Consider the following 25419-nt stretch of genomic DNA (forward strand, 5'->3'; position numbering starts at 1 on the left):
TCCAAGTACACAGTTAATTTAAGAATTTACAAGTAAATGTTAGCCTATGAATTAGAAACTGGGTCCTTTTAGAAATTTAGGATCTCTCTCTTTTCTTTGTCCTGAGTGAACTTACAAATGGAACAACACAGATACTTCAAATTTCCATGCAGTTAAAACTAAAATCTCTTGCACAGGCTATGTTTGAAGATATTAAGTTGTAATTAGCTATATAACTAATGGATGTTGTATCTAACTGTTATTCCTACATTATCATAATAAACACACACAGGTCAACACCTAGATAACACTTAAATGGGCCTACTGTGACAGAGGTAACTCACCCAACCACCAGTTCCTCTACAGTTAATTTGCACACAGCAATTCTATTAGCTGTAATGGCTCAGTGGTATGAGGGAGCCACACCACTGAGGGAACACTGTCAAGAGTTGGCATAAGTAGATTAAGTGGCCCAGCTGTCACTGCTCTTTAAAGATAGCGTGACCATGCACTAGTTTAGGCATCAGTGTTTAAAAGGCTCTTGGTAGCAGTGCCACTGATTCACAACAGGAGCCCTTAAAACACAGACACAATGGAAGGCAAGAGCTGGGCTCCTCCTGCCCCATTTCACCTAGCAATGGTCTCAGTAATACAGCCCCCTCCCACCCAGTAAATGGCAAAATTAAGGGCCAGAGTCACTACTACTCTTCAGCTGCTTTGCTCTACTCTGGTGACACAAAGCAACTGTAATTTAATTGGCTGGTGCTCTCTGATTGCTTTCACTGTTTTGGGGTACCAGTGAACCTCTCCTTAAAAATAAAACTCAATGCTACGTATCTATAAATTATTAGAATTTTTGCATGGTATTGCAACTCTTTGGGCTCCTTCTTCAGAGTTTGCAGGTGAAATTTAAAATAGTTTTAAAAAGTCAAAGGAAATACTCAAAGGAAAAACTACGTTAAAATGGAGTTAAGGTTGAGAGTACACTTAAGACTCTCAAGCAACTCTGGAATGTCATTCATATGTTTCAAAATACACATGAAACAAATGAAATGGATCTTTAATCTAATCTGGGACCAAAAACACTAAACTGCATTAATCCTAATTATATGATTATCGTATGCTAATCATTACTACAGGACCAAACTGAGGTAGCCTAGGTGCCTAGACTGTGCATTTCTTATCTGGATATGTTTGAATTTTTTAAGAATAAAACTTAACCCTGAATTTCCAGGTTTTCAGATAATGACAACATCCCTGTGATTTTTATACCTTTAAGCTAATGATATATACTCTCAAACCCTAACTCCATTTTAACAGTTTTTTTTGTTTGGAAATATATTTCTGACATTCCTGGCTAGCTAGAAATTTAGGGCCCAATCCTGTGCTATTTATTTTAAAGGGTGTTTTGTAATTGACTTTAATGGGAGCAGGATTGGACCCTCAATTAGTATAGTAGCCAAACTAACACTGAAATGGAGTACTGTAGGGTTTTAAAATAATTTTACATTTTTAGACTGTGAAATCAGTCTGATTCTCCAATGCTTGAAATACTGTATTAACTTCATCATAGATTTTCTATTTGCCACTAAATATACAGCCAAGCTATGACTGCATCTCTCTTAGCTAGTACCATATTTTTTAAAAAGATACATAAGATTACAGTCTTTCCCATGAATAAGGGTTTAAAATCCATTATATTTTTAATTTCAATGGTTATTCTTTACAGGTCCCATATACCACCCAAACACTACAGTATAAAAACAGATAGTGTGAAATCCCTTTTGAACATTTTGTTTATTTTCAAGTGACTGTGTTTTAGGGTTAGAAATGACTAGTATTGTGTCTAGGTCCCAGAGTACCCAATTATTGCAGTTTTGGGTACTGTCAATAATGGGATCTTAGTAAGCTTCATACAACCCTCATGTATTATATGAATTTAAGTCAATCAACAGGGGGAAATTCAACTTAAGAATTGCTTTTAAGTCAAGTGTACATTAACATGGTACTATCAAGTAAAATTCTATTTAAACATGCTTCCTGCAAGATCAATTGCAGTTAGTAGCTCTACAGCTGTTGCTTATGAGACATAATTATTCTTCCAAAGCTACCAAGACAAAATGACACACTTATCCTTTAGACTAGTTAATATAAACTGATGTGAGGGGTAAAGGCCACATACCTAAAATTCTCAAAATTACATTCTGTTGAGCGTTAATAAAAAAAATTAATCTTTTACTTCTAAACAGCCAATCTGGCATTAAATTACATTCACCATAACACCAACGAGTAAAATGTATTTAATCACAAACTTAGTACATGGTCTCTGCATCTGGAAAACCAAATCTAGAACAGGTAATTAAATGAGTCTAAAGAGGTTGAGCTTTTCAGTCTATTAGCACAACAATATGCTGCCACATGAGAAACAACTTGGATCCTAGATGAGGTGGTACTTCTTTCTGTGGTATCTTCAAGTCAACCCTCCCTGACCACTGAAGAAGCACCACTGACTAATACTGGAGGGAATCATGAATCAACTGTATTTGCTAGAAGGAATTCTGACACAACATTCAGACAAAGCAGGGATGGGAAAACTACATGGAAGAGGGAAGCAAATCAGCAGAGATTCCTAGAAGGACAAAAACATTAATGCAATACATTTCTAAATAACTCATGTATTCCTGTACTCCTTTATTGGCAGAAACTTGCAGAGATTTGTAAGAACATTTTCACTAGTTCTACTCTTTTCAGAATCTTGTAAAACTACTAGGTTTTGTAAAAATGTCTACTGAAAGTGACTCAGGAATCCATTCTGGCTTTAGGTGAAGTCAGTCAAAATTTCACAGTGAGGTTACTACACTTAAATGTTGGTGGACACAGCACAACTGGAGCAAAGGCAGTGAAGTGGGGAGAAAGGTATTGGGAGTATGCCCTCATTTATACTCTATACATGCTTCATTCAGATTTTTTTTCTATTTTATTAAAAGATCAATGCAACTATTATACAACAAAATATGAAATCGCTTTCTGTGAACCAGATTGTGCTTGGCCCCTACACAGATAATTAGGGGACAGTGGGCTAACTAGAACCTTTGTCCCTCCATTTTGCAGCCTGCATTAGGCCCAAGCACAACTGCAGTCAATTCAGTAGACGAGCATAGGGATAGCTTCCTTCCTGCTCTGATGGGGGTGGTTAAGCTGAATGCCACAAAGAAGCATAGGAGCGAACACTATCTTCCTGGCATACAGGTGGAATTTTGAGGCAGAGTTTCCCCAAAACTTTCCTCCTTAACACTGGGCTGTGCCTAACTGGCACAACTGAGCTTTATATTATATAGAGACAGAAAAAAGTTACCTATTATCCAACATAAACGTATTCCTCCATTCACAAAACACCAAGATGAGAGCTAAAAAGTTTAGTGTGTCATTTTTCATTAGTATTCTTTATGTTGCACAGTATTTTGCAAAGATTAATGTTTACTTTAAATGTTAACCATTTTATTTTCATCTTTACATTGTACTGTTATGACCTGAGAATTCTACTGTATCTGTCAAAAACTGAAGTAATCACTGAAATAGGAACCAGAGCCAAAACATAAAAATTCACAGTTTTCACTATTTTCTCCATCATGTCTCTAGCATGCTAATAATTCAAGAAACTAAAAACTCAGATGTAAATACTTCACCTCTTTGCCCTACAGATGTCAATTAATGTCCATCTAGGTTTAAGGTTAAGAAATTCTAGTTATTGGAAAATGAAAAGTCTCATGTATACATGTGCATCTTTGAACAAGAAAATTAAAAACAGTGTAAACACTAGTTCATTCCTGGTGGACACAGAAAGCCTTTATTACAACGGATATGAAATCTCAAAAGGATTATTTATTATACCTGGAAACAGATTACAGGAAACACATCTAAAGAGACATGCACAAATTGACCCATGTAAGCCATGCCAACCTAATTGAAGTAGTTAGTAGTACATCAGCAACTACTCCATTTTGCCCAAGATTACTCCACGGCAGCAGCCAAAGGCTCAGTGTTTAGACTGAGGTACTGAGACAGAGTACTGCGTCCCCAAACTCTTTTGTGGGTGGCAAAAAGAGGACACAAGAGCTCCCTCTTTATCAGGGCCCAAGAATGCCTGCAGGAGACATCCAACCCCAGCCACAGAAATGTCACCTCCCAGGGGATTAACCATTGCTTGGGGACAGGAGGAACTGTTGAGTTTCTCTATACAGCAATGCAGGAATTGCCACTGCAGTCTTGAGAGGAAGGTTGGAGTTGAAGGGGAAAGGCAATTCTACTTACAGAAGTGTGTATTTTCAACTAACAAATCAAAATCTAAGAAGCAGAAACTTGAGATAGAAGCAGCAAAGAGTCTTGTGGCACCTTATAGACTAACAGACGTTTTGGAGCATGAGCTTTCGTGGGTGAATACCCATTTCGTCGGATGCATGTCTTGAGATAGAAGCTACAGCAGCTGGAGGTATGGAGCATAAAAAACTGATTTTAGGAGGAAATCAACCCAATAAAACATTTCCATTTATTGTTTTATATTTTGAAGATGGTCCCACAAGGAAAAGTATCAGAGGTGTAGCCGTGTTAGTCTGGATCTGTAAAAGCAGCAAAGAGTCCTTTGGCACCTTATAGACTAACAGACCCGACAAAGTGGGTATTCACCCACGAAAGCTCATGCTCCAATACGTCTGTTAGTCTATAAGGTGCCACAGGACTCTGCCACAAGGAAAAGATCTAGAAACTTTTTTTTAAATACTTATATGGGCTATAACATCCAATAGGGTTAAAAAGATTATCTACAACATGTTTCACTAGTTTAAGTGCTCACATAGACATACATAGTAAGCAAGAAAAGCTTAAATAAAGCTAAAGATATAATCTTCATACTCAGGGTACGTCCAGACTACCCGCCGAATCGGCGGGTAGCGATCAATTTTGCGGGGATCGATATATCGCATCTCATCTAGACGCGATATATCGATCCCAGAACGCACTCCCGTCGACTCCAGAACTCCACCGGAGCGAGTGGCGGTAGCGGAGTCGACGGGGGAGCCGCGGACGTCGATCCCGAGCGGTGAGGACGGGAGGTAAGTCGGGATAAGATACTTCGACTTCAGCTACGGTATTCCCGTAGCTGAAGTTGTGTATCTTACCTCGACACTGCCCCCCAGCGTGGACCAGGCCTAAGTGTACACAATGTTTGAGGCTTTTAAACTAGGCCTTCTTTAAGTTATACGTACCCCCCCCCCAAAATTATTGAAATTTTGACCAAAAAAAGGTAAAAAAATTACTTGCCTCTACCTCCAAAACTGCTGGATCAAGGTTGCCTCTGCTCTTAAAGGAGACCTGCAAAGGAAAAAAAACATTGGGCTTGTGCCCTACTTTGCTTCTTTAGGATGTTTAAAAGAGGCGTGAAGGTTTGGTTAAGGTGATTTTTTCTGATTATTTACACTCGAGATTCAGGTCCTGTCTAGTCAGGAAGACACCATGATGAACGGAGAACTAATTACGAGACAACATCACAAGAACCAAGAGGGAAAACTGAGCAATTGAAAGGGAAAGAGGCTGTTACACTGTTGAAATTTTGTTTTCTTAACATATTTCACTTCAACGTCTAATTAACAATTTGGAGAAAGGATGTGGTGTTAAAATTCCAATATCCCCATGCATTTGATTGAGCTGTGAGAGCTAACATTATGCATCTTCTGAAACATGCTGTAAGTCCTCTAGAAAAACCAGGGGAAACCAGTGAGAATATTTCTGATATTTCTAAAGTAAAAAGCAAGCAGAAAATAAATATTTAAAATCACTTTCAGGCCCTCTTTATACATAAAGCAACAAGAAAGAGTACAAGCCCAATTTTAAATATCCTTTGCAGGTTACCTTCAATCAAAACATGATAATGGGAGAGAAAGGAAGAAACATGACATGGTTGACTAAAGGCACCCAAACTCTGTATTTTCACTGTTCACTAACCTTTCTTTGAAGGAAAAAAAAAAAAGAATTTTGCATATATGTACTGGCGGTAACCAAAAAACCAACTTCTTGATAATTTTCCCTGAAATATAGCAAAAAATTTCATTTCTGGTCTCTAAGAGCAAGCTGCCAATTTTTAGACTAAAATGGAAATTCAAGCCAAAGTTATAGAATGGTGGTAAAAGTAGGGGTTGTAAGAGGACAGCTGCAACCTTAACTATAGAGTTATTTCTGGTGCCTCAATAATCCATTAAAAACACCGATCATATACCCTTGCATAAGAAGTATAATGCTAAAGCATCAGTGTTCTTCAAACAGATCCCGCTAAAATGAGTCTTAGAAGATCGGACTCTTAGTAGCAAAAAAATTAAGTGGTTGTCTTAACTGCCCATTAAAAATTGTAGTTATCCTGAAAAAAAGTTTATTACAACATGACAGAAAAAATTTAGTATAGGAATCCCTTAGAAAAATGCTTTAAAAAAAGTCCCTAGTACTGCTTCTATACACTTGTATTAACAAAAATAGAGAGTGAGGGCATGAAATGTAATTACTCCTAGGGAAATCAAGGAAAAGAAAAAAACAAAAGTATGAGCAGGGAGAATTAAAAGGAATTTTCAGGAAACAAAAATATGATTTTCTTTTATTCCAGCTCTACTTCATTGCAACTAACTTCCACAATAGCAGGAAATAAAACCGAACTTTAAGAAACTGAATGTTTACTCAGAACAGTTTAATTTCTAGTTAAATTCTGAAAAGTGCAATGTTCTAAGCTAATATAAAGCCATTTTGTCTCAAAAAGCTAGGGTTGAAAAACACTTGTGAAAATTATACAAACTTATTTCCCCCTCTCTTTGGGGAAATGGTACATTGATCCTGGAACAGTTCTAGAAGAGAGAAGCTTGCTCTTTCTGGTTTATCCAGGTGCTCATATAGTGGTATCTGAGAATCTCTTAAGTATTCAAAAATAGAAAAAAATCCCTTTTGTCCTTCCCAGCCTGTAGGAAAATTAACTTGATTAGTTTACAAGGTTTAAGGAAGGGGGTATTACTACTACTACTTGGTTTGAGAGAGTGGTTGAGGGCCACTGTGTGTCTATGTATGAGTGAAAAATGTATTGTGACAAAGCTAAGCCAAATAAAAGAGCTTTGCATTTAAATCTGAAAGTGATGACATCTAAGGGTCATTTTAGTTAAGAGTTGTATTACTAAATACAGAAACATATTCATATTACAATTTCATCAAGAAGCACTAGGCCCAGAAGCTAGATCAAAGAGTTTGATGAATTTTAACCTTTCAAAAATACTGTATAAAACCAGTATAAAAAGAGGGAACACGTACAATTTTTTTAGAAAACTCTGTGCAAGTTACCTTTAGAAACACTCAATTAAAAAAAATATCACTTCTGTCTCAAAATATTTACCTATCATCATTACTAGTAACCCTTAAGATTCCTATAACTGAAATAGATTAGAGCAGGGAAACAACTCTCATTCTTATTCCAGTTCCTTTGCTTTGTGTTTTTGATACCACTTACTGTATGGTCAAGTTTTCCCTGTTTGTTGAAGTATTTTACCCACTGAAGGGGAGAAAAACACTTTAAAAATATGAAAAAGTGATTGTGAACCCCAAAGTTAGTATTGGGACACAAAGGCAGGTGTACTAGATGAATCTACTTTTAAGTCTTTGAGACTGATTGATTTCAAAGACAAAAAGTTGGTAGTTACACAACTGTATAAATTAAGCAAGGGGTTGTGAATACCTTGATAGGTTTCCAAATCTGAAGATCAGCAAATTACTTGTTTTCTTTCATAGAGGCTGTACTTATTTATACGAACACACCACCATAATACTTGTATGCTTCACATACATTAATTTAGCCACCCTACCCTACTGTAGTAGGGAAGCGTTGTCTCATTTTACATATAGGAAACTGAGGCAGAAAGACTGACTGTAAAGCATTGACATAGGAATCCTGTGCCATAGCTCGGAACTGAACCAAGATATCCTAAATTCCAGTTCACTGTGTTAACAGAACATCTTTCCTTCTATTAACAAGTAATTTATTTTAAAAAATTACTTTTTTAAATGAGAAAACATCTTTGAAAGTCAAGGAGTCCTGAAGAGATTTGCTACAACAGCACGCCACAACTACTAGACCATATACTGAAAGTTCTCTTTCTACAAACCATCTGATCTCTTAAGAAGAGACATCTTTAGTAAGGAATACACTTAAAACTGTTAATCCTTACCTGAGACAGCTCCCCGGAAGTGGCAACATCTCTCCCTGGGTCCAGCCAATAGGAGCTGCAGAGCAGGCACTCATGGCGGGGGCAGCACGCAGAGACCCCCAGCCGTCCTTGCACCTAGGACCCAGAGGGAGCTGTCGCCACTTCCAGGGAGCTCCGCGAAGCCAAGTAGGGAGCCTGCCAGCCCTGCGCCAACCAGATGCCTGGCAAGCAACACCAAAACATCAAGACAAAAGGCGTCCCGATCGTACATCAGTCGGGATGCGGCGCAAAGTTAATATCAGGACATCTGGTCACCCTAACTGCTGGATGCAGTACAACTGTTCTGGTGGAACAGACTCATAGTCAACTGGTGCAGCTACATTGTGAAACATGTTCCACAGGACCCAACCACACAACACACACTGTTCAGAATGCTAAGTATTTGTACCATTGATTTAATACAGACAAGATTTGAGCCTGAGGAGTCCATAAAAATCAGACTCATTAACTATGATGGTGCAAAGGGTACACATGCCAGACTGAAAACCTCTGCCACTAAAGCAAGTTCCAGGGCACACTTTCATGACATAAAGGAAGAATCCTCCAGAAAGTATTTGAGAATAGAATATTAGGACCATCACTCCTGATGTATACCTCTTGTAGTGACGCACATCTTCAGCTCTGATCATGAAAAGATGTACTGGATTTTCCACTAAGTTGTGTGTAAATCTTTTAAACATAACAATTTACGGAAGTTAGTCTCAAAGACGGAGTATTTCAAGGAGGCGGCCAAACTTCAGTTTCTAGGTACATTTTACATTCTAAAGATTTTTTGTCCATTAGAATTGAAAGAAATTTAAGAACAGATCTCTTTAAAATTTCCCCAGAGCTATTTTTTCCAGGCTTCTACAACATCAGATTTGTGAAGCCTACAATTTAACACCAAGCTTTCAGACAATTTAAAAACTAAATTCAGGGCAATTCTGGGGAGGGGTATAGATATATAAAAAAAAATGCAGAGAATTATTTGGCTTGCTCACCTTAACTGGTATTTTGCCAACTTGAAGATCAAAATAATATTGGATCTCAGTGGAAAATTTATATTCTGTGAAGCTGCAGCCCTGATGCTGCCACCCATCTTGATTCCCAGCTCTGGTCCCCCAGTGTATCCTAACTCAACAGCCCTCTTACCCTATCTGCTCCCCAACTACTGTTCATGCCAGAAATGAGAGTAATTTGCCCAAGAAGCAAAATCTCCAGCTCCACTGGGGAAGCAACTTCCTAAGGATCACCACAAAGTGAAGCCTCTCTCTAAGGAGCCTTACAAGACTAGATAGGAATCCATGTGGCAAATTGTAGCACATATCCAAGCGTGGTGGGAAAATCTATAGGGGTGGTTAAGACCACCAGGGAAGGCAGGGGTTTCATACATGCTCAGGGCTGAGAATGTCTTCTGGTGACAGCGACATACACTCAAAGAAAAGAAGGAATATTTTTCCAATCTCAAGCTTAACATGCTTAAAATTGGAATACTTTCAACACGGAGGAAAGGCTTCCTCTCCACTATATTCCACACAATTCCATCTCCCTTCACAGCCTCCATATATACTGATGTGCAAAAAGTCTATAGCAGAGAAGCTCTACTGCAGTGACCAACCTTATGACGACGACTCAACATTGGTTCGAACAGGGCTGCTCTCTTCCAGACATCGTATCTACTACATATAAAGACTACTTAAGCTTTTGTTGATAATTAAGAGGGATTTTCACTCATTACATATGAAAAACCACAACGCACACCTCAAAATCTTATTCAAATGCACAACCTTAACCCCAAGCTAAGAAAAGTTTAGGAAGAAATTAACAATTATATAGTAAAAAATAAATATTAAAATATTAAAAATAAGTATTAGTCAAGTATCTGCAGATAAAAATCAGTTATATGAAATCATATATTTGACTGAAATTGAGACGTACAATATTAGTAAACAACTTACAAAGTGAAATAATGCATTCATCTAGGGGTAGGTTTACACTTACCTTCCAGGTCGACGCGGTGAGGTCGACTTCTCGAACTCCGGAAGCGCTGCGGTCGACTCCGGTACTCCACCACTCCAAACGGCGGTGGCGGAGTCGACGAGGGAGCCGCGGAGTTCGACCCCGCCGCGTCTGGACGGGTGAGTAGGTCAAACTACGGTACTTCGAATTCAGCTACGCTATTCACGTAGCTGAATTTGCGTACCCTAGTTCGACCCCCCTTCTTAGTGTAGACCAGGCCTAAGACAACCCACATTCAAGAAAGACAGATGAATCAATTTCATCTGAAGCTACATGTTATACTGACCCATTCCTATTCATTACAAATTCAGCTTCCTTTCTTGTCTGTAGTACTTGAGAGGAAATTGGGAGACCAACTGAAGAAACCACATGGAGATCACTTTATGTTGAAGATGTCGGTCTACAAAATACCAGTTCAACCAAAATCTTATGTCATACTGACCATTTTCCCACATAAAACTCTGCTTTTCCAATTTTAACAACTATTTGTATATTAGCTTTAGTCATTCAATAACTTAAGACTTCTAATAGTTATCCCAGTATGTTTTCTGAAATGTATCACTTATATTCCCGACAAAAAACTTATCAAAAGATGAAAACCATACCGAAGTATACATTTTACATCTTCTATTAAAAGCACTGTCTTTAGGCAAGTCATTTTAAAGTTTCTTTATATATCTTACAAACATCAGCTAAGATTATTAAAACATTTTTCAAATCCAATTTCCTTTTCACCAATTATGCTTTTTGTCTGCTTTCTGCATTTTATTCAATGTGGACATCAAAACCAGACTGGTCAGTTTTGAAGTCTATCATTCACTGACATAATGCAGTGCTTAGCTTTCAAAACACTACTGGAGAATGTTTCAAAGCCTCATAAAACATTGCTACTGACACTAGGCTTGTAAAACTAATTTACAAATGGTAAGTCTAAAATTATGTGATACTATACTTTTATTTAAAAGTATAAACCACACATGAATACACACAGAAAGCACTGAAGAGTATAAAATATGCATTCTGCTATTTCTAAAAGAATCTCATTAGCAAAAAATAAATATATAAAAGCAACCAGCATTTGGTTAGGCATATCTTTTGAAAATTTCCTAGATTAAGATCAGATGAAACTATGATGATCATCTAGTTGGACTTAGCATTTTCACCATAGTCCTGTATCAGGACTATAACTTTTGGCTGAATTACACTTTATTTTTATTTATTTATTTTAAAGAAAGACATCCAATTTGATTAGAACACTTCCATTGATGGAGAATTCACCACATCTCCTTAAGCTGCTCCAGTGGTTAATCATGCTCTCAAAGATTTTAATCCTTCTTTCAAATTTGAATGTGTCTAGCTTCAACTACGAGCCACTAGATCTTGTTATGCTAAATTGGAGAACCCTCTAAAATCAGAAATCTTATCCTCAATGAGGTATTTATAGACAGTGATCAAGTGATCTTTTAAACTTATCTCCGATAAAACTAAATAGATACAGTTTCTTAAGTCTCTCTCTGTAAGGCAGGCTTACCAGACAGTAGTTATTCTTGTTACTCTATTCTGAATGCTTTCCTATTTTTCAAAGTCCTTTACGAAGTCTGAACACCAGAAGCAGATACATTCCAGTAATGGTCTCTCCAATGCTACATATATTTTAATACTTTCTCTCCCTATTCCTACTCAATATTTCCATTTAAACATCAAAAGATTATGTTAGCTTTCTTAGCTGCAGCATCACATTGGAGTTTACGTTCATTTGGTTATCTGTCATGATCCCTAAATCTTTCAGGGAGACTGTTTTCCAGGATATAGCACCCCCATCCTGTAATTGTGACCTATATTATTGCTTGTTCCTAAGCTCAGAACCCTTAGTTTTCATATGATACACTTTTGCTTGGCCTAGCCACTCCGGGAGAATGCCTTATTACAACTCAAAGTACTCCAAAAATAAGTTACAGGGGAAGTTGGAAGCATGGCCATAACCTCTTAGATGTAGTGACAGAAGATGACTTGATGCCCTTGTCCTTGCCTACACCATCAGATCTCCAAAGCCATTTGACTTCAAGAAAGGCCCATGCTTCATTCCCTGTCAACTGACCATTGTTGCTGGGTTCCATCACCTCACCATGAGCCAACAACTAAGACAAAAAAGCCTGTAGCAACCAGGAGACTGGCTAGCTAACAAACATTAGAAGAAGCTGAGAAGATAACTTTCTATGGCAAGCAATATTCTATAAACGTTTGAAATGTTTTAAGATTGAAGAGTTCATATGATCCCCTTAAGTATACAACTGAACACCTGTAAACCCCAAAGGACTGCTCCTAAATTGCTCAACAGCAGCTATGACTTAAACTGCTTATTCATAAACGATACACTTCCATGCTTTGCATTACAGGAGTTTGCATATGAACACTCAGAAATTTTTTATTTGTTAAACATAAGTTGGATTATCAAAGTCCTTCTTATAAAGTGTATGGAAATATCTGTAGCCAGCCACCAAGTCAGGGGAGGGAGAGAACCAAAACACGTATTAATGAAAGACGAACAAGGTGGTTTCTTAGCGAACTCAACTGGAAATTGTTCTCCCCTGCATGTTCCTTATTTGACCGAACTGTTTGAATACTGAATTGGCTCCCATATTTTTTATATTTTAGAAGTCAACTTATGAACAATCAATTTTTAGATGTTGCATAAAAAAATACAATAATTTCACAGCAGTAATCTATTTTATTTTAACCTAGTTATTTGGAATTTTTTTTGGCAATGTTTGTATAGCTTTATTTTAGTTTATAGCTAGGTACAGTTAATAAAATACACCTCTACCTTGATATAACGCGACCTGACATGAATTCAGATATAATGCGGTAAAGCAGTGCTCCGCAGGGGTTGGGCTGCGCACTCCGGTGGATCAAAGCAAGTTCGATATAACACAGTTTCACCTATAACGCGGTAAGATTTTTGGCTCCTGAAGACAGCGTTATATCGATGTAGAGATGTACATGTAAAATTGGAGATGTGTGTCATATCAATGTTTCTTGAATTAGATGCCTGGGAACTTTAAGAACTAGAGAACTTGTAGGGTAAATAACTAAGGTAGCCTTCTTAAAGGAGGCTCCAATTTGATGTTCTCACAAATACACAAAATGTTTTTCCCCAGCTTTAAAAAAATATGAGAGAGAGAGACAACAGTGAATCAGGGAACAAAGGCTCCGAATACAATACACTCCAGATGTGACAAATTCACTCTAAGTATTCAAGTGTTGATGTTCCACTCTAAGGCCTTGTCTACACTACTAAGTTTTGTTGACAGAAGTTACACCGCTTTAATTAAAGCACTTTAAACAAACCAGTGTTACACGTCCACACTATGTTACTTGTGTTGGCAGAGCACATCCACATTAGCAGCTCTTGCATTGACAGAGAGCTGATACCAGACATCTCTGTGTTCTTGGGGAACCAGGGTGCACTATCCAGCCTGACTCATGAAAGACACTCCCACTCCCCCCAGCCTCTGCTTAAACCAAAACCCATCAGAGGGAAAAAAAACTTGCAGAGAGCAGTGAAGGGCATTGGGAGACACACCTAGACCCCTCCTGACAAGGGTGACAAGATTAAGACATTTCCATTAGCATACAGAATGGAGAGCAGAGACAACTCCCCTAGCCTCATCTACATGAAAGACGGGACAGGAAGACATCTCAATTTACATACAGAATGGAGAACAGAGAACCACACTGAATTCTGGGACTACAAAAAGCAGGGAAGCACTGCATCATGGGAATCTGTTCTCCAGAAAAACAGGGAATCTCTGCATACACCCAGCTCAGCAATTATCAGACCAATTCTAGTAATGAATCCTTAATTGATATCCAAATAGTGAAGCAGCCTAGTTGCATTGTGAGCTCCCTGGAAGAAAACACCACCCATAGCCAAGAGTGATCAGCTCCTATTGTCTAGTCTAAAGAAAACCCTCGAGTCATCAGCTTACCTATAAACAAATCTATTCTTCTCCCTTGAACAATTGTATTTTCTCTACAAAAATCTCTACTCACCCTCTAGTCAGGGTTCTGATGCTTAGATCCAAACTAGGCATCAGTTCCACTTGATATAATATGCATAACAGAAACCTGGTGGACTGAGAGCAATCATTGGGACACAATCATTCCGGGGTACAAAATGTATCGGAAGGACAGAACAGGTCGTGCAGGGGGAGGAGTGACACTATATGTGAAAGAAAATGTAGATTCAAATGAAGTAAAAATCTTAAGTGAATCCACGTTCCATAGAATCTCTATGGATAGAAATGTCATGCTCTAATAAAAATATAACAGAGATCTATTATCGACCACCTGACCATGACAGTGATAGTGATGATGAAATGCTAAGGGAAATTAGCGAGGCTATCAAAATTAAGAACCCAATAATAGTGGGGGATTTCAATTATCCCTATATTGACTGGGAACATTTCACTTCAGGACGAAATGCAGAGATAAAATTTCTCGATACTTTAAATGACTGCTTCATGGAGCAGCTGGTACGGGAACCCACAAGGGGAAAGGCAACTCTAGATTTAATCCAGAGTTGAGCGCTGGAGCTGGTCCAAGAGGTAAACTATAGCAGGACCGCTTGGAAATAGTGACCATAATACAATAGCATTCAACATCCCTGTGGTGGAAAGAAGATCTCAACAGTGCAGCACTGTGGCATTTAATTTCAAAAGGGGGAACTATACAAAAATGAGGGGGTTAGTTAAACAAAAGTTAAAAGGTACAGTGACTTAAGTGAAATCCCTGCAAGCTGCATGGGCGCTTTTTAAAGACACCATAATAGAGACCCAACTTCAATGTATACCCCAAATTAAGAGAGACAGTAAAAGAACTAAAAAAGAGCCACCGTGGCTTAACAACCATATAAAAGAAGCAGTGAGAGATAAAAAGACTTCCTTTAGAAAGTGGAAGTCAAATCCTAGTGAGGCAAATAGAAAGGAGCATAAACACTGCCAACTTAAGTGCAAGAGTGTAATAAGAAAAGCCAAAGAGAAGTTTGAAGAACAGCTAGCCAAAAACTCCAAAGGTAATAACACAATATTTTTTAAGTACATCAGAAGCAGGAAGCCTGCTAAACAACCAGTGGGGCCCCTTGACGATCGAAATACAAAATGAGCGCTTAAAGATGATAAAGTCATTGCGGAGAAACTAAATGGATTCTTTGCTTCAGTCTTCACAGCTGAGGATGTTAGGGAGATTCCCAAACCTGAGCTGGCTTTTGTAGGTGACAAATCTGAGCAACTGTCACAGATTGAAGTGTCACTAGAGGAGGTTTTGGAATTAATTGATAAACTCAACATTAACAAGTCACCGGGAGCTGATGACATTCACCCAAGAGTTCTGAAAGAACTCAAATGTGAAGTTGCAGAACTATTAACTAAGGTTTGTAACCTGTCCTTTAAATCGGCTTCGGTACCCAATGACTGGAAGTTAGCTAATGTAACGCCAATATTTAAAAAGGGCTCTAGAGGTGATCCCGGCAATTACAGACCGGTAAGTCTAGCGTCGGTACTGGGCAAATTAGTCGAAACAATAGTTAAGAATAAAGTTGTCAGACACATAGAAAAACAAACTGTTGAGCAATAGTCAACATGGTTTCTGTAAAGGGAAATCGTTTCTTACTAATCTATTAGAGTTCTTTGAAGGGGTCAAACAAACATGTGGAAAAGGGGGATTCAGTGGACATAGTGTACTTAGATTTCCAGAAAGACTTTGACAAGGTCCCTCACCAAAGGCTCTTATGTAAATTAAGCTGTCATGGGATAAAAGGGAAGGTCCTTTCATGGATTGAGAACTGGTTAAAGGACAGGGAACAAAGGGTAGGAATTAATGGTAAATTCTCAGAATGGAGAGGAGTAACTAGTGGTGTTCCCCAAGGGTCAGTCCTAGGACCAATCCTATTCAATTTATTCATAAATGATCTGGAGAAATGGGTAAACAGTGAGGTGACAAAGTTTGCAGATGATACTAAACTACTCAAGATAGTTAAGACCAAAGCAGATCATGAAGAACTTCAAAAAGATCTCACAAAACTAAGTGATTTGATTTCATGGCAAATGAAGTGTAATGTGGATAAATGTAACGTAATGCACATTGGAAAAAATAACCCCAACTATACATACAATACGATGGGGGCTAATTTAGCTACAACGAGTCAGGAAAAAGATCTTGGAGTCATCGTAGATAGTTCTCTGAAGATGTCCACGCAGTGTGCAGAGGCGGTCAAAAAAGGAAACAAGATGTTAGGAATCATAAAAAAGGGGATAGAGAATAAGACTGAGAATATATTATTGCCCTTATATAAATCCATGGTACGCCCACATCTCAAATACTGTGTACAGATGTGGTCTCCTCACCTCAAAAAAAGATATTCTAGCACTGGAAAAGGTTCAGAAAAGGGCAACTAAAATGATTAGGGGTTTGGAGAGGGTCCCATATGAGGAAAGATTAAAGAGGCTAGGACTCTTCAGCTTGGAAAAGAGACGACTAAGGGGGGATATGATAGAAGTATATAAAATCATGAGTGATGTTGAGAAAGTGGATAAGGAAAAGTTATTTACTTATTCCCATAATACAAGAACTAGAGGTCACCAAATGAAATTAATGGGCAGCAGGTTTAAAACAAATAAAAGGAAGTTCTTCTTCACGCAGCACAGAGCCAACTTGTGGAACTCCTTACCTGAGGAGGTTGTGAAGGCTAGGACTATAACAGTGTTTAAAAGAGAACTGGATAAATTCATGGTGGTTAAGTCCATAAATGGCTATTAGCCAGGATGGGTAAAAAATGGTGTCCCTAGCCTCTGTTCGTCAGAGGATGGAAATGGATGGCAGGAGAGAGATCACTTGATCATTGCCTGTTAGGTTCACTCCCTCTGGGGCACCTGGCATTGGCCACTGTCAGTAGACAGATACTGGGCTAGACGGACCTTTGGTCTGACCCGGTAGGGCCGTTCTTATGTTCTTATGGAATTCCATCTTCTCCTGACTGATCGTGATGGGGACTCTGCCTGTCTCCAGCCCTCAGGACCCTGAGCTATCAGCATCACCTGGGAACCCCGACCAGTTCAAGCCTCATGGAGTGGGTGAGATTCCCCACCCCCTTCTCTCTCTCTGTTTTCCTTTCTACCTTAGGTATTAACCTTTAATAATTTATGTTATGTTGGTTTAGCTCTCCTTGTGTAGTTATCACTATTATTCAATAAATAACTTTTATGGTTAAGTTGGGTTGCTTCTCTCTCTCTTGCTGAACTTTACTCTTTTGTATTTTTAGCTTCCCCCATTTACTTTGCAGCAACGCTTCTTTTACCTAAGCTAAAGATCCCTGCAGCGCCCAGAATACTGTGGGGTTTGCTCATCAAGTAGGTTACTGCCAGTACAATTGTGCTGTGAGAGTGAGGATAGGGACGCGCTGAATATGGGACGCATAAGGGTAACAGCTTGAAAGTGCTGCTTGACCCAGTCCACTGAGCCCAGGGGCATACAAGGAGAGTCAGTGTGAAAGTGCTGCTTCATCCAGCCCAGTGAGTCCAGAGACACATAAGGGGTCAGCTTGACAGTGCTGATTGACCCAGTCCGCTCAGACTTGCTCTGTTAATGTATGTTTGGGTGGGTGTGGGGAATCTAGGTCCTGCAGGATAGCTCCATTGGGAAGGGATTTGCAGCAGGGAGAAGTAGAGCTCCATATGAAAACACAAGTGACACAAGCAGTACATTGATAGAATTACAGAATCCCCTTCCCCAGAAGAGTAACCCAAATAAATGAGCATACTCCAAAGTAATGGGCAAATCTAGTAACAAGCAGTGCACTGTGAATAGCCATCCCACTGTGCAACTGGCCACAGGGTGCTTTGGAAAGGGTTTGCAATGCCTCATGGGTCAGGTAAAGCATCACATGATGCAGGTTTCTCAATCTCACCATTCCATGGGCATCCTATTAAATAGCCAGCTGCTTTTCAACTGAAGTGTATGGGGGACAGCTGGGTGGGGGAGAGAAGTGTGTGTGTAATAGGGAATGTGTGGGGAGAGGGAAAGACAAACAAATTGTGTGCTGGGGAAGTGTGAGAGAGATTGTGTTTTGGATTGTATATGACAGTGTGTGTTCAGGCTATGCAAACTATTTATGGGATGCCTCTGTATTTCTCTGCCCATATTATCAACAGCTCGCTTTCCTTAATTATATCCTTGCTCCTGACACTGGATTATACATGTAATGGTGGTCCTGCTGTCTCTCTATATCCTCAATAGGACATTCCTGAGTCTATGGTAAGAACACAGAAGAAAAAAAGGTTACTCACCTTCTTGTGACCTAGTACGTCCTTGTTTGTTTGCTGTGACATTGCCAATGAGTACCTACACAGTCTTGCCCTGAATGAATATGCGGCAGGAAGTGCTCACAGGCATGGAATACTGTGCACAACTCAAATATGAGTGTGTGTAACCTGGAATCATGGGCAGTTCACAACCCCTCAGATAACAGGTCACTCAGATGTGCTCCCCACCCTGTGGCCGAGGTATCCATTATCAAAGTGATGGAAGAGAGAGGGGGAGAGAAGGGAACTGCTACACATACTGTATGTATGTGAATGAGCCAACATCCTGTCCAAGATGCATACCAACTTGTCTAGGAAGTGAAACGGAGGATGACAGAACGACTTGAGCCAAGCCTGCAGAGCCCTAAGCGGTAACGTATGTACATGCATCTACTTGACCTAAGAATCTGATGATGATCCTTGAAGGACACCTGGGAAGTGGCAGGAATGTTCTCGCAGAAGTTGGACTCAGGAATTTCCTGTGGCCAGGATCGATACTCACATGGAAGCAAGCATCCTGTAAGTCAATGGCAACATACCAGTCTCCCAAATCTAAGGAAGAGATAATTGTAGCCATGAATACCATCCTGCACCTTATCTTCTTTATTTATTCAGGCTCCAAAAGTCTACGATGGAACTGAGTCCCCCTTTGGTCTTGGGTATTAGAAAATAATGGGAATCCACACCCTTGCCCTGATGTAGAAGGGTCACCTCCTCTACGGCTTCCAAAGAACATAAGGTTTGGATTTTTTGTTTTAGTACAGATTCATGAGAGGGGTCCCTGGAGATGGCCTGGGTAGAAGAAGAAGGGAAACAGAAAGGAAATACAGGATATATCCCAATTCCACCAGGCTTAGTACTCATTTGTGCAAGGTGGAGGACTACCACATATGTAGAAAATGGGATAACCTGTCCCAGAAAAGCAGGGAACGGCCAGTGAGATAGATCCTGGTGAGGTATCATGCGGTCTTTGACATAAGTGTCAAATCAGCTGCTTTGAGTCCTGAAGACATCTAAATGAAGAAACCAAGGAAGAAGAAGCCATTGGCCTTCCCTTCTGTGACCTTTGCCTCCTCTTAGATTATCAGCCTCAAGGAAGACATAATACTGCTGTCTAGGATGTTACTGAGGATTATATTTTGTCCCTTTCATCACCTGCATATAGATGTTCAAAGACTTCAGAATTTCTCTCAAGTCCTTCAAAGTACGCAAAGTCTCATCTGTTTTAGATGAAAGCAAGATACCTTAAAGGGGAGGTCCTCAATTATCTGTTGCACCTTCACAGGAATCCTCAATGACTGCAACCGGGAGGAATGGTACATAGTCACTGCCCATGCAAAATCCACCATGTCTAAAGAAGCCTGAAGAGCTGACTGAAAGATGAGGCATCCCCCAGTGACACTCAAGTAAAACTGGTCTCTTCCCAATTAGACAGTCATATCTCCATAACAGAACATGGTGATTAGCAATAAGGAATTATAAACTCATCATAGAATAACTCATTTGAACAAAATGGTCACATTTTTGGAATCTGTCTTTTCGGATAGCCATTACCTAGCCCTGACAGCTTCTCTCATTCACCGCATACATAACTAATGAGCCAGGTGCAGGATGTAAACAGAGTAGTTCAAACCCAAAAGATAGAACCCAGTATTTCCTTTCTGCTCATTTGGCTACAGCTGAAACAGAATAAGGGATTTGCCAGAATATTTTGGCCAGCTGCATAATGACTTTATTTATAGGCGGTACCATCTTTCCTGCCACTGTGGGATGGAAAACTTCAGTGAGCTTCTCAGTATTCTCTTCCACTAGCTCGCCCACTTGAATGCCCCAAAAAGCTGCCATTTTCCTGAGGATATACCTTACAGTCATCCGGTACTGGAGATGATATCTCCAGTATTAGAGCCTCATCAGGTGAGCTGGCTGTGGCTCCAGAGAAGGCTGAGATAAGTCCTGTAACCTGAGAGTCCCAAAGCTGATCAGCACCAACCAGCACATGCCTCTTGCTACCAGCAGGAGAAGGTTCCCTCCTGGAGGATATACTCATATGAAATATTGGCAATGTAGATCTGGATGCTGGGGGCATCCCCCCATGGCATCCAATAGGCCACTGACGGGGACATACGGTACCAGGCCCCAGGTATGTCTGTCCCAAGCATTGAACACTCTGGCTGAACTCTTCTCAAAACAACACTGGTGAGAGTGGAATCAAGAGGAAGCTTAGACTCATTACAGATATACCTGAGACACTACTTTGAGTCTGACAAGGAATCAAAGTAATCCAAGAACCAGGGTGGCACGGTACCAGGAAGGGGTCCTCAGCAACCGAGATCTTGATCTATGTCAGAGATGCAGCACTGGAGGAAGCATGGATGGCTTCTTAGCTGCTGATAACACACAAGGTGCAGGGTCCAGGTTCTGAACCAAACCAAGAGAAGATAGAAAAATAGCATTAAGCCCAAAGCTGGTGACCCTAGAAAAGGATTTTCTGTGCCCACGATCTGGGGCCTTTGCCCTGAAGTAACAGTGATGGTGGTAAACAGGCATAACAATCACTGGCCATGGCACAGACCCTCCAGCATAGTCAGCGTAGACATGGGCTGCTGTCCTGTAGCAATCAGGGATGATTGCTCTGCTGCCACTGAAGAAGCAGCTAGTCTCAATAGTCCCTGAGAAGGCGCCGAAGTCAACAGATCAGGGGGTCTCTGAATTAGGGATGTAAATCTAGTTTTAAAAAGTTAACTGTTAAACAATTCAGATTATATTGTGTAACTGGTCAACTGATTTAAAGAAGAGCGGCCGGGGCTGCTCCAGCCAGCTGGCCGGCCTGGGGGCAGAGCTAGGGCTAGGGTCATTTGGTGTGGCTGGAGCTGATCTGGCCAGCCTGGGGCTAGGGGTTAACGGTTAGGGTTGCTTAACGGTAAGATTAATGCTTACCAGTTAACCATTTAATGTTTCACATCCCTACTCTGAATGAGCCAATACCAGAGCGATGAGCCAAAGGATGCTCTCTACCATTGGTACTGGAACAACCTTCTATGGAAGAGTCCCACACTCTGGAATTCGAAGAGCCTGATGCCAACTTCTGCTATGTTTCTGAGGCCAGATCTGCTCTGATGTCTTGTGCATCAAAGACTACCCTCCCAAAGACAGGAATCTCCTGCGGCCTCTCTCTGTATCCACAGCTCAGAGAGCACTCCAGGAAGGAGACTTTTAAAAGCTTGCCTTGGATGGTCAAGGGGGCTCTGATGCCAGTCTAAAAGCAGCCTGCATCAGAATACATGGGAAACTCTCCTCTCTCAGCTGCCTCAGCTTGGTCTTGAAGCTGTGACAAATGAAGTACTTGTCTCTAACATGGCCCTCACCCAAATATTTGAAATAAGGGGAATGAGGGTTACTGATAGACAAAATCCCTCAGTTCCTGGCGGGGTCCACAGAACCACCACACTAGAAAAATCAAACTGAGAACTAAATTTGAAAATGAAATACAGAATGAAAATAAAAAGAATGTCAAAGTACTAAATCTGAGTACCAGTAGGTAGAATCAAGTAGTTTTGTTCACAGGGAACACAAACACTCAGACCACTGGTGGTAAGATGGAACTGAAAGAGGAGCTGGGCTGTTCTGCCTTTGTTTTGGAGCATGAGGAGCTCACCTGGGTGCAGGGCTGCCCTCATGTGTGACCATATTTAGGAAACAATGTAGAACTTTACTCTTTGAGAAAGTTCTTCCTTCTTAACCACTGCTCAGAACACAATGTCCCCATTCTATTCATAAATACCTACCAACCTCCCTCCCCCAAACAAAAACAGACTCCAAGCCAAGTTTTGACCCCTAAAATTGAGACATGCCGAAGATTCCATGAAGTTCACTAAGGACTTCTGCATTGTTATCGGATTTTATGTGGAACTGGCTCAGATACCGTGATGGGCAGCAGTATAAAATTCTAAAATAGATTAATGCCAAAATTGTCAGTTGTCATCTAATTTTGTCTGTCCAATTTGAGAAGGCAAGGGCCTGACTTTTCACAGTATTTAGCATTATATCGCACTTTATATGTTCAGGGAAGAGCTCCCATTCACCTCCTTTGTAGATGAGTGCTTAGCACTCTGCAAATCAGATCCCAGGGTCTCAAAAAAAATGAGAAACACTGGCCAGCTGAAATTTTGGTCTACATCGCTTGTGCAGCATCACATGGGAAGAATCCAGTTCTCCAGAGCAACATTCAACTGCCTTAACAATGAGACTCATCTCTCTTCCTGCAGTCTTCTGCCTCATTCACTTCACACATTCCGCAACAAGTGATGGAGGGGGTCCTATATAACTTCATTCACTACACAGTCCTGATTCATTCCCAGACCACACTCCATCCTGTGCACTGTGAGAGGCAGGGGTCTTTTGGAAAAAATAGTGTGTGTTCATGAAATTAAAAAGCATATCATAATGCATATGTACAAGGAAAGCAAATTAAAGATCCACAGGCAATCTTAATTCTGACATTTACTATTTTTTGGGTGCTTAACTTCGCAACCATAATAATGCTCTTTTGATATAGTCTTTTTGGATGTAATTTTCTATGTTTTTCATAAAGTTAAATATCAAGAAAAAAATCCACCATATTGGCCCTTGATATTCAGAGCTCACCATAACATTACCTTGTCTAGGTTTGGTAGTGTCATTCATGTGTCATGCCACTTAAACCACTGGATGCACATGCTGAAGACAAACAGATGAGCTCTGTGATCCAGCAAACCCCATACACACAGGCATGACACCACACAAAAAATGTCCAACTGTACTGTCTATCTGCTGACAGAATGAACTATCCCTAAGTGTTTGGATTGACAGAAGAGACGTGCATTTGCTCCACCTTACAAAGTCAACATAAAAATGACTTTCAATGGAGATGGGAAAATTTACAGGCAAGCAAGCTTTATTTTGACCAAGATATCTCTTCTCACACATATATTCAGCATTAAAAAGACCATGTGGTACACAAAAGGAAAATGAAAAAAAAATAAAACAGTGAATCAAGAGATGGGAAGATTTAATTGAAATAACTGTATATAATAATTTCTAGCCTCACTGTGGCATGCAACCAAAACACAGACCACACATACAAACCAAACACACCCATACTACTGCACCAGAACAATCTTGTATCTTTCTGACTGCAACATGTTTCCATGGATAATGCAGAAAATCTATTTCACACCTTATTTTAAAATAATCAAACAGCTTAATTAAGAAGGACCTCTAAGAAGTCGGTGTCTAGTGACAGGCTGACATGTCAATGTTAAAGCGATGAAGTACATCATGGAAAAAAAAAAGATAAGAACAGACTGACAGCTTGGAGAATGGAGAGACAAGGTAGGTAAGTTAACTACTTAGGCTAAACCATCTGTTCCACCTTGCATTTTGTTGTGATGTTGGGAGTAAATTTCCCAGACCTGAAGAAGAGCTCTGTGTAGCTCAAAAGCTTCTCTCTCTCACCAAAAGAAGTGGATCCAATAAAAGATATTACCTCACTCACCTTGTATCTCTAACATCCTGGGACCGACATGGCTACAACTATACTGCATGCAGCCTAGAGAATGTTCATAGGATCTTTAAAGATGTGCACATTTTTATTCTTGACTTAGTTCTCATGTAAATCAAAGATTTCTATCTAGGTTCTTCAACTTCTCAAATTAAATCAAATCTACTTATCACATTAAACTTTCTGATAATTTAAAAATATTTATCTCAAAATTTTGTAGGAAATTCACTATGATTACTTCTGAAAGACAACTAGAATCTGCTTTGTGGGAGAGGCAGAAAGGGGCAATCTGTCAAAGCTTTAGGACAAAAGAAAGCCTGTTCCCCAGATACTGGTTGCGGTCACTGAGGTAAGTGAAGACAGACTCGGGACCTCTAGGAAGCGATAAGAATAGAAAGCTGAAGGTATACCACAAACCTACCTAAGTGGTTTTCTCCTCTACCAATAGGGCATGGATACAGACAAAAATGTTAAATTTAGTGCACACAATTAGGCAACTAAGTACACACCTTAAGTGATCTGGTTGTTCAGAGGGGATAAGCACCCAAAATTCCCTCTGGAGTGGTCACCACCTCTAAAAAAAAAATATCAGGCTACTTATTTAGGTACCCAACATTAGGAACCCAAGTATGTAAACTCCGGATATAACTGGTATGCCACTATTAACTAAGTCTGGAAGTTGCCATTAGAGTATACATCCTACTTACAGTGATCAATGGCCTTTTCTCTAGGCCATTTTGTAAGTATTAGTTCTAATCTGAACCATAATAACCAAGAACAGGACAAGCAGATAGGATACTTCGTTTGCCTATTCATATTAGGAATAGAAATTCTCCATATTAGAAAAATAATTTCTTCAAATTTATTTTCACATGAGCTCGAAGATTACACATTTTACTATAAAAATGACTTTTTTAAAATGTTTACATTTTCATGACTCCAATGACTGAATGGACTGAGGATCTGTTTTGGGGTAGCAGGAAAATTTTGCCCAAATTCCTAATATTTCCCATTTTATCCTCTTTATTTGGATGTTTAAAAATCCATAACTGCTTCTTATAACGTATTCAAGCTATTTATTTAAGACTAACTTTTAAAAACCAATAGTTAAAATTTAACTCAAACATTTTAAAAAGAAAAGCTTTTAACTCAGATTTATAAACAAATATCTGAGTTTAAAATTGCAAAACATCTGTCTGATGTATTTACTGGCTCTGTAATAAGTCTGAAAATTATATTTAGTGTTGCACTTTTGACTTAT

At 39.6% G+C, this 25419-nt stretch overlaps 1 protein-coding gene across 10 annotated transcripts in view; it reads right to left on the minus strand.

Moving 5' to 3' along the window:
- The window catches only part of QKI (QKI, KH domain containing RNA binding), a 332499-nt gene that overhangs the window by 126312 nt on the left and 180768 nt on the right, over positions 1-25419 (minus strand). For 6 of the 10 annotated variants that reach the window (XM_039531808.1, XM_039531806.1, XM_039531807.1 and 3 more), the window contains exon 4: positions 5296-5346. The exons of the other annotated variants lie outside the window; for them this stretch is intronic. In XM_039531808.1, the coding sequence (XP_039387742.1) occupies positions 5296-5346 (51 nt within the window). The remainder of the gene's footprint in view (positions 1-5295; positions 5347-25419) is intronic. 10 annotated transcript variants of the gene reach the window in all.

This window comes from Mauremys reevesii, linkage group 3 (assembly GCF_016161935.1).
Source record: "Mauremys reevesii isolate NIE-2019 linkage group 3, ASM1616193v1, whole genome shotgun sequence".
Classification (NCBI taxonomy): Eukaryota; Metazoa; Chordata; order Testudines; family Geoemydidae; genus Mauremys; species Mauremys reevesii.